Raw genomic sequence first — 13,213 nt, 5'->3', positions numbered from 1 at the left:
AATGAGCTTGCATTTTGAGTTGAAATATAAATTGTATTGATGTCAAGGAAAAGGTTTGCAAGTGCCATCTTTCTGCATACCTACTCTGTGCCATAAGTTGATAGAACTATCATGGGCTTATGCCAGGGGCTCTTTAAGTCGTATTTTCTCACTTCATTTTCCCACATTTTCTCCCCATGTCCTGTGGAAGTCCACGGGAGTGTTCATGTTGGTTGTGATGCAACCAGGATTTCACTTACCCCTGTGGCATTGATACAGATTTGGCAGAGAGACCAGGAATCTGCTCTGGCTATTCAGACTTACAACAATTCCTTGGTAATTTCTTGTTGCTCTCTCTTTATTGGTGGTGACAGTCTGGTAGGCAGCCTGGATATGACTGTGCTTTCAGGTCTCAGGTGGAGTTTGTAGTGCTCGTAGCTAGCCAAGAAGCAAACGAAGCAAATTAGAACTGGAATCAAGGAGCAAGGCTAAGTATGGGATTCATGGTATTACTTTTATGGATCCACATTTGTGGCTACGGTTACACCGTAAGTAAGACCTTTGAGTTTTATGGTTTAAAGCTCAAAGGTTGATGTTAACAGGGACCCCGGGGGATATGGGAGAAAACTGTACATGCGCTGCAGTGAAGCAGATAGCTCTCAGCCTGAAATAGCAATATGGTAATTTTAGATCCAGATTGTGGATGGCCAAAAAAGAAGAAGGAAAAACAAAACCTCAAACAGGAGTTAAATGGGTCATGGGAGCCTCTGTGTCTAGACCAGGGGTAGCCAACCTATCGCTTGTGGCGAGAAGGGCGAGGACAGGCATATGGAGCATGGAGTAGAAAGCAGAGTGGCAGATCAGGCAGGGGAAAGGGATCAGAGTGGCAGTGGGAGAGGGTCTGGGACTAATTTGTGGCACATCTGCCAAAAAGGTTGCCCCCCCCACTGGTCTAAATCAAGAGTTTTACAGAACTAAGGCTACATTTCCCCCCAAGTTTCTTAAATCTTACAAGCTAGCCTGCAGAGAGCATGAAATCAGAGGTTTCCAAATTCCATCACTTTGATTTCCAGACCTTGTTTTATAGAACTGCATGCTCCGGAGAAGAACATTAAACTCAAATTATGCCTTTGGTGATAGGTTAAGAAGATGCATGTGCTTCAGTTTTCAGAATATTTTCCAGATCACCTCACATAGGGACAATATATTTGGGAGAAGAGGGTCTTAAAGATCAAGATATCCATGGAAACTGCATGAGACATCTGTACAGAGCTGGGGTATTTGTATGTACACATGGGGCATTCTCGATATTGCTAAGGACTGCACTTCACAGCCTCAAAGCACCAGATTTCTCTCTGCTTTATTGACATCTCTAAAACAAATATGTACATTGAAAAATGAACTAATAATGGAGAGAAAAATATTCTGTATGTGGGGTTGCAGACTACCTAACAATAGGGCTGTGCAAACCAGCTGTGTTCCGATTTGGTTTTGGCCATTTTGGAGGGACGGTGATTCGATTCAGTATTTTGGATCACTGTCTCGATTCGATTCGAGCAAAACTGTTTTGGAATTTCGATGCTATTTCAGAGATTCGCCCATAGACTATAATGGGGAATCACTAAAATGCCTATACCTTTGTCATTTTGGGGCTGATTCAGGTGCAGATTGCAGAGATGGTTGCCTTTCTGAGGGCATGACGCCTACCACGCTTCAAGGAGATAGGTGTAGGGGGGGTTGTGAAACTGCACCTCAGACTGTTCAAAACAAAACTCGTATCACTTGGCTGGCAGCAGCAGCATGCTGTCCTGTCATGCACAGATCTGGGGGCCTGCCCCCCTGCCCCCTGGGAGGGCTGCAGGGCTGTGCTGGACTCTTCCCAGGGGGCATGGACCCCCGGATCTGCACGTGGGATGACAGTAGGCTGCCGTCCCTCCACCGAAGTACTGGGCTTTGAAGGGACCTTAGACAATAAAAGGTATCATTTTGGAACCAAGAGTTCTAGTTTTTTGTATGTCTTAAGTCTGATACTCCATTCAACCATTTTTATCTTTAACCAGTTTCAAAATGGCTGAAACTGGTTTATGTGCACTGAACTTCTGTTCTGTTACAGGTTTGAGCCAATTTCTGATGAATTAAACTGATTTATGTGTAACTTCTGTCCCTAGCCATGATGACCAGATTTGGAAAAAGCTGAATCTCTAGAATTTATTGCATCAATAACAAAATATTTTCACTCTAACATGATAAAAACTTGCTGGCTGGTTTTGTTTTTTACTCTTATTATATCTGACTTCAGCCCCCCCACCCCACCCTGCCCACCGTCATTGGAATATGTTTTCACTCCTAAGCAAGAGATGTGACAAATTGTTGAGTCTGATGTTTGTTCTGGAGATATGTTTCCACCTAAGTTTCTCAGCACTTCATGTTCTAGCATTGTCATTCCCAAAGGGACATGTTGTAGAGATATTTGAATGGGCACATGTCACAAATAGAGCTTCGCAAAATTTACCCAAAACTTCATGGTATCATTGGTGCAAAACAGAGGAACAAACGTCAACCCAATGGAAGATACAGTTCTCATAGGTGAGCTATTCCCAGCTTACCAGATGCTAAAAATGAGAGTGGTTAGTTTATAACCCTTCTCTTTATGTTACAAAACTTTAAAAGGGCTCCATTATTGAATTAGCCTTTTGTTGAGGAATGTTCTGAAATAACAAGTTTACAACCTGTTGGTCATGTGATGGTGATTGAAGACATTAAACCTGAGATTTTCAAAGCCAGCAATAGGCTTTTGATGCTCAGTTCCCTGTAATTCTAATGAGAAGAAGCATCTAGATTACTTAAATAGTCTCCAGTATCCCAGCCTACAAAGTTACTTCTCTACTGACTCCACTCACATTGGAGTTTGGTTCATTATAAGCACATATAATCAGAGAAAAGGTGATAAAATCTGGAAATGTTTGGCTTTAATGTCTCAAGGTACTTTCTAGGAATCATGCAGGACCTATGCATCTAAATCTTTTGGGGCTAGTAATGAGTCTACAAGACAGAAAGTCTACTTTTTGCTTTCCCTGGGTTGCCATCAAGAAAGTCTCATGTTGACCTTCTTTCTGTTTATTTAGAGTTTGGGGGAATGTTTTGGGAAAGAAGGAAAAAGACACCAATGGGAAAATTCCTTAAAAATGTAATGGGACTTTGCTCTGAAGCAGAGATTGATTTCAGTTTCTATGAGCGCATCCTGGGCCCATCTCCACTGCCAAAGAACTGTGCAGAGGAGCACTGCAATGAACCATGGCAGGCCTGTTCTGCACATGTTCCAGCCTAAAATAAGGAGGATGTCACTGCCTTTGGCTAGTGCTGGTGCCTGAAAGAGCAAGTCTGTGAGTGTATGTTCAGTTCCACATGAGGGCAACTACCTTACATTAATTTTGGCTCACAGCCTATGTGGAACATGTGTGCTGCACATCTTAATCTGGTGCCCCATAAGAGGTGTTTGTGCCACCTACATAGAGGGTGCATCTACATGTGCACATTTACTTTGCAGTAATTTAAGTTACTGCACAGTAACCGAAACTTACTGCGCAGTGCGGGCACACATCTACACATACACTTCTGTACTGTGCAGTAACTATGGTGACTTATGCCAACTTGGACAAAAATTTGATACTTGCGTCATGCAGGCATCAAATTTACACCTAGTTAGTTACTTCATGGTAAGTCATGTGTAGACCCCTTACTGTGCAGAAACATTGTGTGTGTGGGCTGACTTGGGACTAACTTTAGTCCCAAGTCAGTCTACACACAGCATTAATGCACTTTAATGGCTACACATCTAGACACTGGGCTAAAAACTGATTACTGTGCAGTAACTTACTGCACAGTAAATGTACATGTAGACATGCCCAGAGTGTAGAACCTATTTCCACCTGTGCATTTAGCTTTCTCCTTTTGAGCATATTCAAAAGGAGTATGGCCATATATATTCTGTCACGTTCTGCCTGGGTAGGCACATAAGTGCATTTAAATCCATGAAAGCATAAGCAGAGAAAAACTCTCTTTCCTCCTATCTACATGCATATATGGCAATCTCCTGCTTCATTAAGTAATTCCTGTTGCTTGTAAGCCTCTTGTAGACTTGAATCCTTCATCTCTGTCCATATAAACCCTGACATCATACCATCACTCTTGTCCCTTCTTCTTATCAGGCTTAATGACCCCATTATGTGAACACTGATATGTTGCTGCTAAGGTCCTATAATTATCTTAGGGAGATGAGGATAATTCTTTATTGTGGTGCACTTTAGATTTATAGACTGGCCCACTGATATGTGACGGGAGCTTTTTCATTTACTTCAGTCAACTTTGGCTCAGTTTTTTAACATCTCCCCTCCTTTTTACCATCATCTGTTAATAGTTAAGACTAAAGACCTGCTCTTATCAGTCTCATGTAACTTGGTACAAGCTGCAAATCTGATAGTATTCACTTGATACCCTATCCTAGTGTATGATGTTTCTGTCATATACTGGAGGCCATGTCTACACAACACACTAACCATATGAGGCAGCAGTACCCTCAAGCAGGTTCTGCACCTAGACTGGAAGACCTATATCCTTGAGATGCACTCACTGGCTTACTGCGGTGCTAATTAGCCCTTCTAGGCATTAGCTGCCAACCCTATTACAATGCTTTTGGTTAGGAGTCAGCCTCTGTAGAGCAGTACAGTATGTTTGAAGACACTATTGTCCAGCTAGATAAGTTTGCCTTATAGGTATGACTTCTGAGTCCCAGTGTCCTTTCCAGAGATGGCTTTGCTTCAACACTGAATAGAGCAGCCCACTCATCTCTCTCTCTCTCTCTCTCTCTCGCTCTCAGTCTCACAGGCATTGAGAGAAAGAGCTCTGAGATTCTCCTATGAGAGATGCTGTACATCTGCCAAGTCAATCCTTGGCAAGATTCTCAATGTGATTCTCAACTCATCGAGACACTCAACACATGCTGGGAAGAAAAGTCTCTTTGGGCCATGTGCTGTTGCCTTTATCCTACATGGCCATGAATCCATGGTATAAAGTGGTATGAGCAATTGTGTTGGAATTTGACTCCATGAAATTTTAAATCTCTGAAACAGGACTCTGAAAAGCCAAAGCAGTTTTACCAAATTCAGAACAAAGGGCTTCTTGCGGCTGTGGTAGAACATTACTGACCTCCGAAGAGCTTCGTTCATGCTGGCTTTGATCAAATTATTGTCACTTTAAAGGTGATCTTGTGGCTGCCTACACATTCATTAGAGAGATGCAGCAAGGGAATGGAGATGCTCTGTTCATCAGGGCACCTTTTGGGAAAACAAGGGACAATGGTCACAAACTAACAGAGAGCAGATTTAGGCTAGGTATCAGGAAAAACTTCTTCGTGGTATGGGGGGCCAAAATTTGGAATGGGCTCCCAAGGGAGGTGGTGCTCTCCCCTACCTTGGGGGTCTTTAAAAGAAGGCTGGATAGGCACCTGGCTGGGGTCATCTGACCCCAGCGCTCTTTCCTGCCTAGGCAGGGGGTTGGGCTCGATGATGTGTTGAGGTCCCTTCTGACCCTAGCATCTATGAATCTATGAATAAATCTTCTGTCAGCAATGGTTACATCACAGTAGCAGTAAGCCTGGATCAAAGTAGGATCCAGATCAGTGGGATCCTTTTAGAGGGAATATGCTGGAGAAGAAAGGGACCTTGATTATGCTGAGTACTATTGTAATGGATTTAAAAAAAAACAACAGCTACTAATAGCAGTAGATGCAAATCTTTCTTGGAATGGAACAAAATGTTCCTTATTGGAGCATGTGGTTTCACTTGAAATGCATTGTGTATGTTGTCACTAAAGACATGTAGAACTTTTTATTTTTCATTAAAGTGTCTTACTAGTTGCTCTCAGGAGGCAGAGCTTTTCACATGGCTTTAATTGTTTCTGCCAGAAGAAGTCACAGCATCCATGTAATACCAATAGTTTTGCAAACTGCAGTTTTGTATGGACTCATTACTTTGAGAACATAGGAAAGAACATAAGAAATGCTGTATGATTCAGATGCCAGGTCTATCTGCCTTAGTAGGCACAGAGCAGATGCTAAAGGCCTGTCCAGACTAATCTGTCCCATTCTCTTCTTCTCTTACAGAGGCCTAGAGAGTCTTAATGTTCGTGTTTCACTGCTAAATAACCTATTATATTTAATACCCAGTGATGAAGCCATCCTTCATGGATTTGTCCACTTCTGTTTTGAACCTGGTTAAATGATCAGCCTGTACATCTAAGGGCATTAAGTCTCACAAGACAATTATACGTGGTGTGAAAAGGCATTTCCTTGTGTTTTAAACTTGTTTCCTCATAATTTCTTCATATGTCCCCAAGCCCTACCATTGTGAGAGGCACTAAACAGCAAATCCTTGTTTGCTTTCTTCATGCCATTTGTTATTTTATAGACCTCTATCATTCTTGCAAATTGCTTTTTCTCTAACCTGAGATATCTTAGCCTATTTAATCCACCTTTGTGTAGAAGCCTCTCCATCATCCTGTCTCAGCCTCTCTTGAATCCTTAACACCCTTCTCTGCAGGCCCCCCAGCCAGATCTGGAGGGGATGCTAAATTGTACCGCCTTTTGTTGCATTGTCACCCGTTTGCACACCACAGATTTAAATGTTGTATTTTGCAGCTCAAGGATGAAGAACACAAGCCCATCCTCAGAGGCCTCTTCAGGAACCACTGCACCAGCCGACCACGTTTCTGAGCAAGTGCCACTGTCCTCTCCTTCTCTGAAGCCTCTTCAGTCTGGTGAAGAAGACAGCCTGCCTCCTCACCTCCTGCTGCCAGATAGCATCAGCCAGCTAGAAGAGTTTGGCCGACAGAAGAAATGGCACAAGAAGCAGCACAAACACTATCGCCAAAGGCAGTTCAATGACCTGTGGGTTCGGATAGAAGACAGGTGAGTCCAAGCTTTCATGTCATCATCCTTCCCCCTGCTCAAGATGTCCTGACCTTGAAGTCATTTTCCTGTTGTTGACCAGCACTGATTGGATGATGCAGCAAGCCTTGGGCCATGAATAGAATAGAGGAAAGGTTAGATAGGTAGGGACAAACATGTTGTCCAGATGTGGGGAGAAGTGGTTTAGAAATAGGGAGGAAGGCTGCACTGTCATGTACAGATCGTGTTCAACAGAGAAGGGGGAGGGGAGAGGTTGGTATGAAGAAAGTTTGAAATACACAGAATGCAAATAGACATGAATTAAAGAAGAGGAAAAAACAGGAAAAAGCAGGAAAGAAAGAAATGTTCCATATAGCTTCATTCCCTAGTGCACAAATTTATCCTTTCTGGTATTCATTAGCTCTGATGAGGTTAAACAAAGCCTTTCCACTCATTTGGTTTCTTTGGCCTAGTATTCACCAGGGCCCCAATCCAACTCTACCTTTAGACAGGTAAATAGCACTTACATGGCAAAGCTTGGCCACATAAGTAGCATTTAGGGTCACTTACACAGATGTAACCCAGGAACGCATGTAGCGCTTTACGTCACATGAAATGGAGTGGGAAAAGGAGAGCCTGAAAGTATGCCTAGGGGGTGGGAGACTTGGGTTGTAGGCAGCTCATAGCCAGAGAGGGTTTCAACTTGTCTCCTATTTCCCAGCCAAGTGGACTAGCTACTAGATGAGGCCAAACACATACTCCATCTCCAGTTGCAGTTGCCCCACAGGGAAGCTAAAAGGGAAGATATGTGGGGCAGAAGGACAGCAAGCCAGGGAGTGTATGGTCCAGGGTATTTTGATTGCATAACCATTGGGTAAAATGGGCACAGGAATGGGCTCACTCCTACCCACTGGGCAGATTAAATGCCTACCTTTCCAGGGCAGTAGGCATCTCACCAAGCCATACCTCCCTGTGGTTTGCTCTCCAGTGGCTCTACATACTGTCAGGCCAGGCCTCTCTTGATCTGCCATCTGGTACCATGTAACCCAGTACAGTCTGGTTGCATTTTTGGCAGCTAACCTGGTGCTAGCCTGGGTGAGGAGGGTGCGTGGGCACCCAGTAGCAAACAAGACCTACCAAAGCGTGGATGAGCTCACTGAGAGGCAACAGCCATCCATACCTGGAGAAGAGATGGCTGCCACCCGGTCACTTTGCCTGAAGAATCAGCAATGATGCCCAGCATCTAAGGTGCCCCAATAGTGGCAGTGTCATTGGGACTGACTTCACTTGACTGGTTCTTCAGTGGCCTAGCTTCAACAGGAGAGGCAGAGGGTGTTCATGGCAGTGCCTCGTATCCCAGGCATTTCAATAGGAGGTAGAAATTGAAAGCATCTCTGAGTGAGCGTGGCCTAAACCCTATGTCGTCCCTTCTCTGGTCAAGTGCCATAACTAACAGACCACAGGGTTAATAGTGGAAGGGCTCTCTACCCCATCAGGTGCTAGCCCTGGTGAGCCCATTTGAGGGACTCACAACATTATGCACCCTCTTGGGTGGAATTGAATCCTGAGGGACTGTAAGTGGCTGTAGAGGATCTTTTCTGAGCATGTTCAGAAATGCAAGATGACATGCAGCAGGGTAAATAGAATTTAAAATCAGACTGTGTTATAGTCCAAAATTTAACCACCCTACCTAGAGGGGACTTCAGTTTGGGCCCAAGTGTTCAACTGCATCTCAGCTTTTCTTTTATCTACTAGGGCTGTGTGAAATTTCAGCCATTTTGTTTCAACACTGTTTCAACTCATTTCAAGGTCGAAATAGCAAAATCAAAACAAAACAAAGGGCATCGAAACAGCCTTGAAACAAAACGATGCTAATCGAAATGTTTCAAAAGTTGAAATGTTTTTACCATAGCACTGGGGTTGGGAAGTCAATCCAGCTGGGCTGACTCCCCATCTCCCATGCTAGATTGGGCCCCATGCTAGATCAGGCCAACTCCCCATCCCTGGCTGATCTAGCGAAACATTGAAACAGAGTCGAAACAGCCTTACTGTTTTGACAAAGCAAAACAGAACAGCTGAAATAATTCGATACAAAATGCTCTTCCGTCCAAACCTCGAAATTCAAGATGAAATGGAACAGTGCCTTTTTGCCCAGCCCCATTATCTACCCCAGTTCCCAGATGGTTGCCCATCCACATAGCAGCCATCACTAGGCATACCTAGTTTCCAAGAGCAGATAGGAGTAGATGCATTTATTCTGGAATGTCCTTGAACAAAGAGCTGTAAGTAATGATGACTTTTATAAGTTAGCTATCAAAGAAAGAAACTATTAGTTACTGACTATCCATCCATGCACCTACCTCTGGTGTCCATCACCAGAGATAGCATATGGGAAACTTGCAGGTCAAATTAACAGTTGTAGTATAGAGTGTCCGGCATTTCTGCCCTTTTTTTAAACCCCTTTTTGGGGTAAAAACTCTGCTTTGCATATTTCTTTCATTTTTTCCAACATGTATTTTATTTTAGGGCTGGCTGGCTTATTTCTGATACAAGACTGTTCCTTCTGGGTGCATGGTTGAGGGTCCCGGTTGCTAATGCTGTCCTTGCTGTGGTAGAAATGCATTTCTGAAGGTTTTGCAGCGTCTAATGATGAACAGGATCTGGAATGACTTGCTGTCCTCTGGAAATGTATCCCCTAGCTGGATCCCGTCAGATGAGAGTGCTTTGTCTCTAGCTCACACGCAGTTTGTCATGGATTTTGTTAGCTGCCTTCTTCTAAAGGAATTGAGCCTCTTGATCCAAGTCTTCCACAGGACTATTTGGCCCAGCTCAAAAATATGAGAGACAGACGAGGGATCTCTGATTGGTGCCTGGCTGTTAGCCAGACACCCCTGTTATCTATAAATGCAGGCCAGATGGGAGGCTATTGGGCCTAATGTGGTTGCCTTACTGTGTAGCTAGAAGTTTAAACAGCTGAATGGCATTGATGTTTTTTAATAGCATGTACTGTTCCCAAGAAAGGTTTTCAAAAAAGGATAGTTCACCAGGGTAGAGTGTGATTATATGTTCTCTGCTCCTGTGGGATCTTATCTGAATCCAAACATTTTATTCTTTTACTTCCTTTCTAATGAGAATGGTGGGGAGGGGATGTGGATTGGGAAAACATCAGCTTTGAGTCTCACGGAGCCTGTCATGAATAAGACTTAGACTGACATTTGCTTTGCTGAAACGTTCCTTGGGAGATATATGTGGGTTTCTGTGGGAGAGCAGAGATCTAAAATGAAGGAAAATAATAATAATAATAATAATCTGCTTTAGTGCTTTCAGATGTTTTAGTGCTTCCACAATTCTGAAGTTACTTCTTTCTTTTTTTTTTAAGTTACAAACTGTTAATCCAAAATGAGAGACTCATGGGTAGCTTTGGTTTCCCCATAAAATGGATGTGGTATCAACATTTATAAAACAGCTGTTGCATATTGTGCTTTTGGCAGGTCTTTTTCATCAGCATTAATTACATTGAATGTGGCAGAGCATAGCGCTATGCACCCAATAGTGTGTTGCTTTTTAAAAGGTTCACCTCTGACTGGCAATAACAGACTATAAAGCAGTGGAAACCATTAGATTTGTTGTGTTATCCTTCTCCGGACAGAAGGGAATGAATAAATCTATGGCAGATTTGGCTCACTGGAGCATCTTGCTTAGATATCAGTGAAATGGGCCAGTTCCTCAGCTCAGGTAGGTTGGTATTACAGTATCTTGCGTTCTTGGGCAATCTTCCTGAGATTTCTAATAGTGCTGTGCGAAGCTTTGGTCCCTGATTCAATTTGGTAGAGGTTTGACACAATTTGGTGTCTGAATCTCCAAATCCCAATCAAATCAGAGGACCCTTTAATCTCTCCAAATTGAATCACAACCCTCTGAGTCAATTTGGAGATATTTGGAAAGATCTGGTGATTTGGACATAGACACAGCTTTAAATGTTTTTTCTACAGACCTCAGGGTACCAGGCAGCTCATGACTGCTGTGAAGCTGGGGCGCATGCAGTGTCCCACAGGAGTGCAGGGGGCTCCCTAGTGCGTTTGGCAGCAGACGCAGAAGTGGACCAGAAGCACTTCCTGTCCACTTCCAGGTCTGCTGGAGAGCATGCTGGGGGCCCCTGCACCCCCCTGGCTCAGTGGCTGGTGTTTCCTGGGTCTGGGGGGGCACCCAGGATCCCCCTGCAGCCAATCGCTGAGCTGGGGGGGGGGCAGCACGCTCCCCAGCAGACCTGGAAATGGACAGGAAGTGCTTCTGGTCCACTTCCAGGTTTGCCATCAAGCACACAGTTCCCCTCCCCCCTTGCTCCTGGGGGATGCTGTATCCGCCCCAGCATCGCAGCATTCACGAGTCATGCTGGTACCTCGAGGTATGTAGGAAAAACATTTAAAGCTGTGTCTATGGCCGAATCGCTGGTTCTCCAAATCAGCATTGAATCTTCAGATTCGGCCGAATCGAATCAGGGACAGCGATCCGAATCAACAAATTGATCGCTGTCCCCGATTCGGGCTGAATCCAAATTGAATAGGGCCTGTTTCGCACACCCCTACAGTTTATATCCATTTCATAACTCACTTGTTAGTACTTGAAACTTGATTAGCCCAGCCTTGACGAAAAGGAAAGAAAACCTGAGATGTCACGCATTGTTATGATTCAGGCAAAAAAATCCCCCCAAAACCTGAAGCATGTCAAACTCAGTAGGTTTCTACCCATCACTTTTTAGATTTCTGCATTTTCAGCTGAAAAGACAAGTACAATGTGCAGGTGGAAGAGAAATCCATGCAAATTTAAACCAGATTAAAGGTTCTTGTACAAACCCCATTGAACTGTGAAATCACTAGGTTTCATAGAGCTCTTTTCCAAAGCTTTATTGACCGTGGATTAGAGGATTTTATGAGCCATGAATTGCAAGGTTTTTATAGACTGTGGATTACAAGACGATCACATACACTTCCATGGAAATCTGAGGGTGTTTTTTTAAGCTACCAATACAGAAACAAAGGAAATGAACACACGAGAACAATGTTAAGGGAACATCAAAGGTCTGACTTCGACCTATAAAAGCCCGGAAATCCATAATTAATGGTTCCACTAAAGCCCCAGTTCACAGTGTATTTCTGGTCGGCTCTGGGGTTATAGTCACAATCCTAAACAGCCTCATAAAAATGAGTCATCAGTTCATGCCATGCATTATTATTATTATTTATCTTGCTTATGCCTTAGAGATTGCCCTTTCTCTTCGGTTTTATCCTGACAGCTGAGAGCAGCTGTCACATTTTTCCTGATAGCGTCTAGGTCTATACATTGTAGAGCTAGCATCAGGGGGTTACAGCAGAAGGCTCCTGCATCTGGAATTTGTGTTCTCGCCGTGTCGGACACAGCCAAGATTTGTTGATCTGCTGGGTGCAATGTAAAACTGGGCTATCTGGCAGAGCTCGTTGAAAAATGCATTTATTAAAAAAAAAAAAATCAAAAAAATCAACAGAGATTATTTTGTTCAAATGGTTTTTTTTCTGACCATTTGTTTGCTTTTCTCCCCACCAAAATTGAAAGAAAATAAAAATGTTTGCCTTCTGACTGCAATTTGCCTTTTCTTCTGGTTGTCAGGAATCTAAATGAAATAGAAACTTTTGTTAGAAATGAAGCCTAAGCATTTTCCTTTTGATTTGCAGGAAAAGTGCATTTAAAATGCATTAGTTTGTTTGAAATGTTGATTTAGATCAAATGGCATCTTTCTCCTTCAAAATATCAAGCAGCTCAGCTCTCTGGCCAGGAAGTCCATGGGGGTTTTAAAACTGAATTGGGAAGTCTCCATTCTGTGAAACCAGGGGGTGTTTTACTGTTTCCATTGGCACTGAAATGACTCAGTTGCCTCTTGAAATACATATATGACATATATAATTATAAAGTACTGGTACTGAGATTGGGTTTTATGTACAGCAGTTAAATGCACTGGAAAAAAATTATTCAGTGTGCATGGTGCTGTATCATAAGGACTGAAAGCTTGCCTTGAATTTTTGGAGTCTAAAAATACAAGCAAAAATCAGTACAAATAGATGATCTATAGGGTGGGATGTGGCAGTAGCAGCTTGATGGGCTCATAGAACGGGGGAGTCTTCAGAAGTTTGTTGGAGAAAAAAAGAAGGAGGTTTCTCTTTCAGATGGGATGGCCCGAACAAAAAAGCCATCGCGTCTGGAATTAGTGAATGGGATCAATGAGGTGGTGAGAAGGAAGTCTTGGGTAAAACATAAGGA

At 43.3% G+C, this 13,213-nt stretch overlaps 1 protein-coding gene across 2 annotated transcripts in view; it reads left to right on the top strand.

Annotated features, from left to right (window-relative positions):
- Positions 1-13,213, top strand: part of TRABD2B (TraB domain containing 2B) — a 416,430-nt gene that overhangs the window by 368,789 nt on the left and 34,428 nt on the right. For both annotated transcript variants that reach the window (XM_090047376.1, XM_090047377.1), the window contains exon 6: positions 6,674-6,943. In XM_090047376.1, coding sequence (XP_089903502.1) covers positions 6,674-6,943 — 270 coding nt within the window. The remainder of the gene's footprint in view (positions 1-6,673; positions 6,944-13,213) is intronic.

This window comes from Crocodylus siamensis, chromosome 5 (assembly GCF_052110815.1).
Source record: "Crocodylus siamensis isolate JL-2025a chromosome 5, ASM5211081v1, whole genome shotgun sequence".
Lineage (NCBI taxonomy): Eukaryota > Metazoa > Chordata > Crocodylia > Crocodylidae > Crocodylus > Crocodylus siamensis.
Note: the sequence above shows the minus strand (reverse complement) of the source record. Positions and strands in the feature narration are given on the sequence as shown.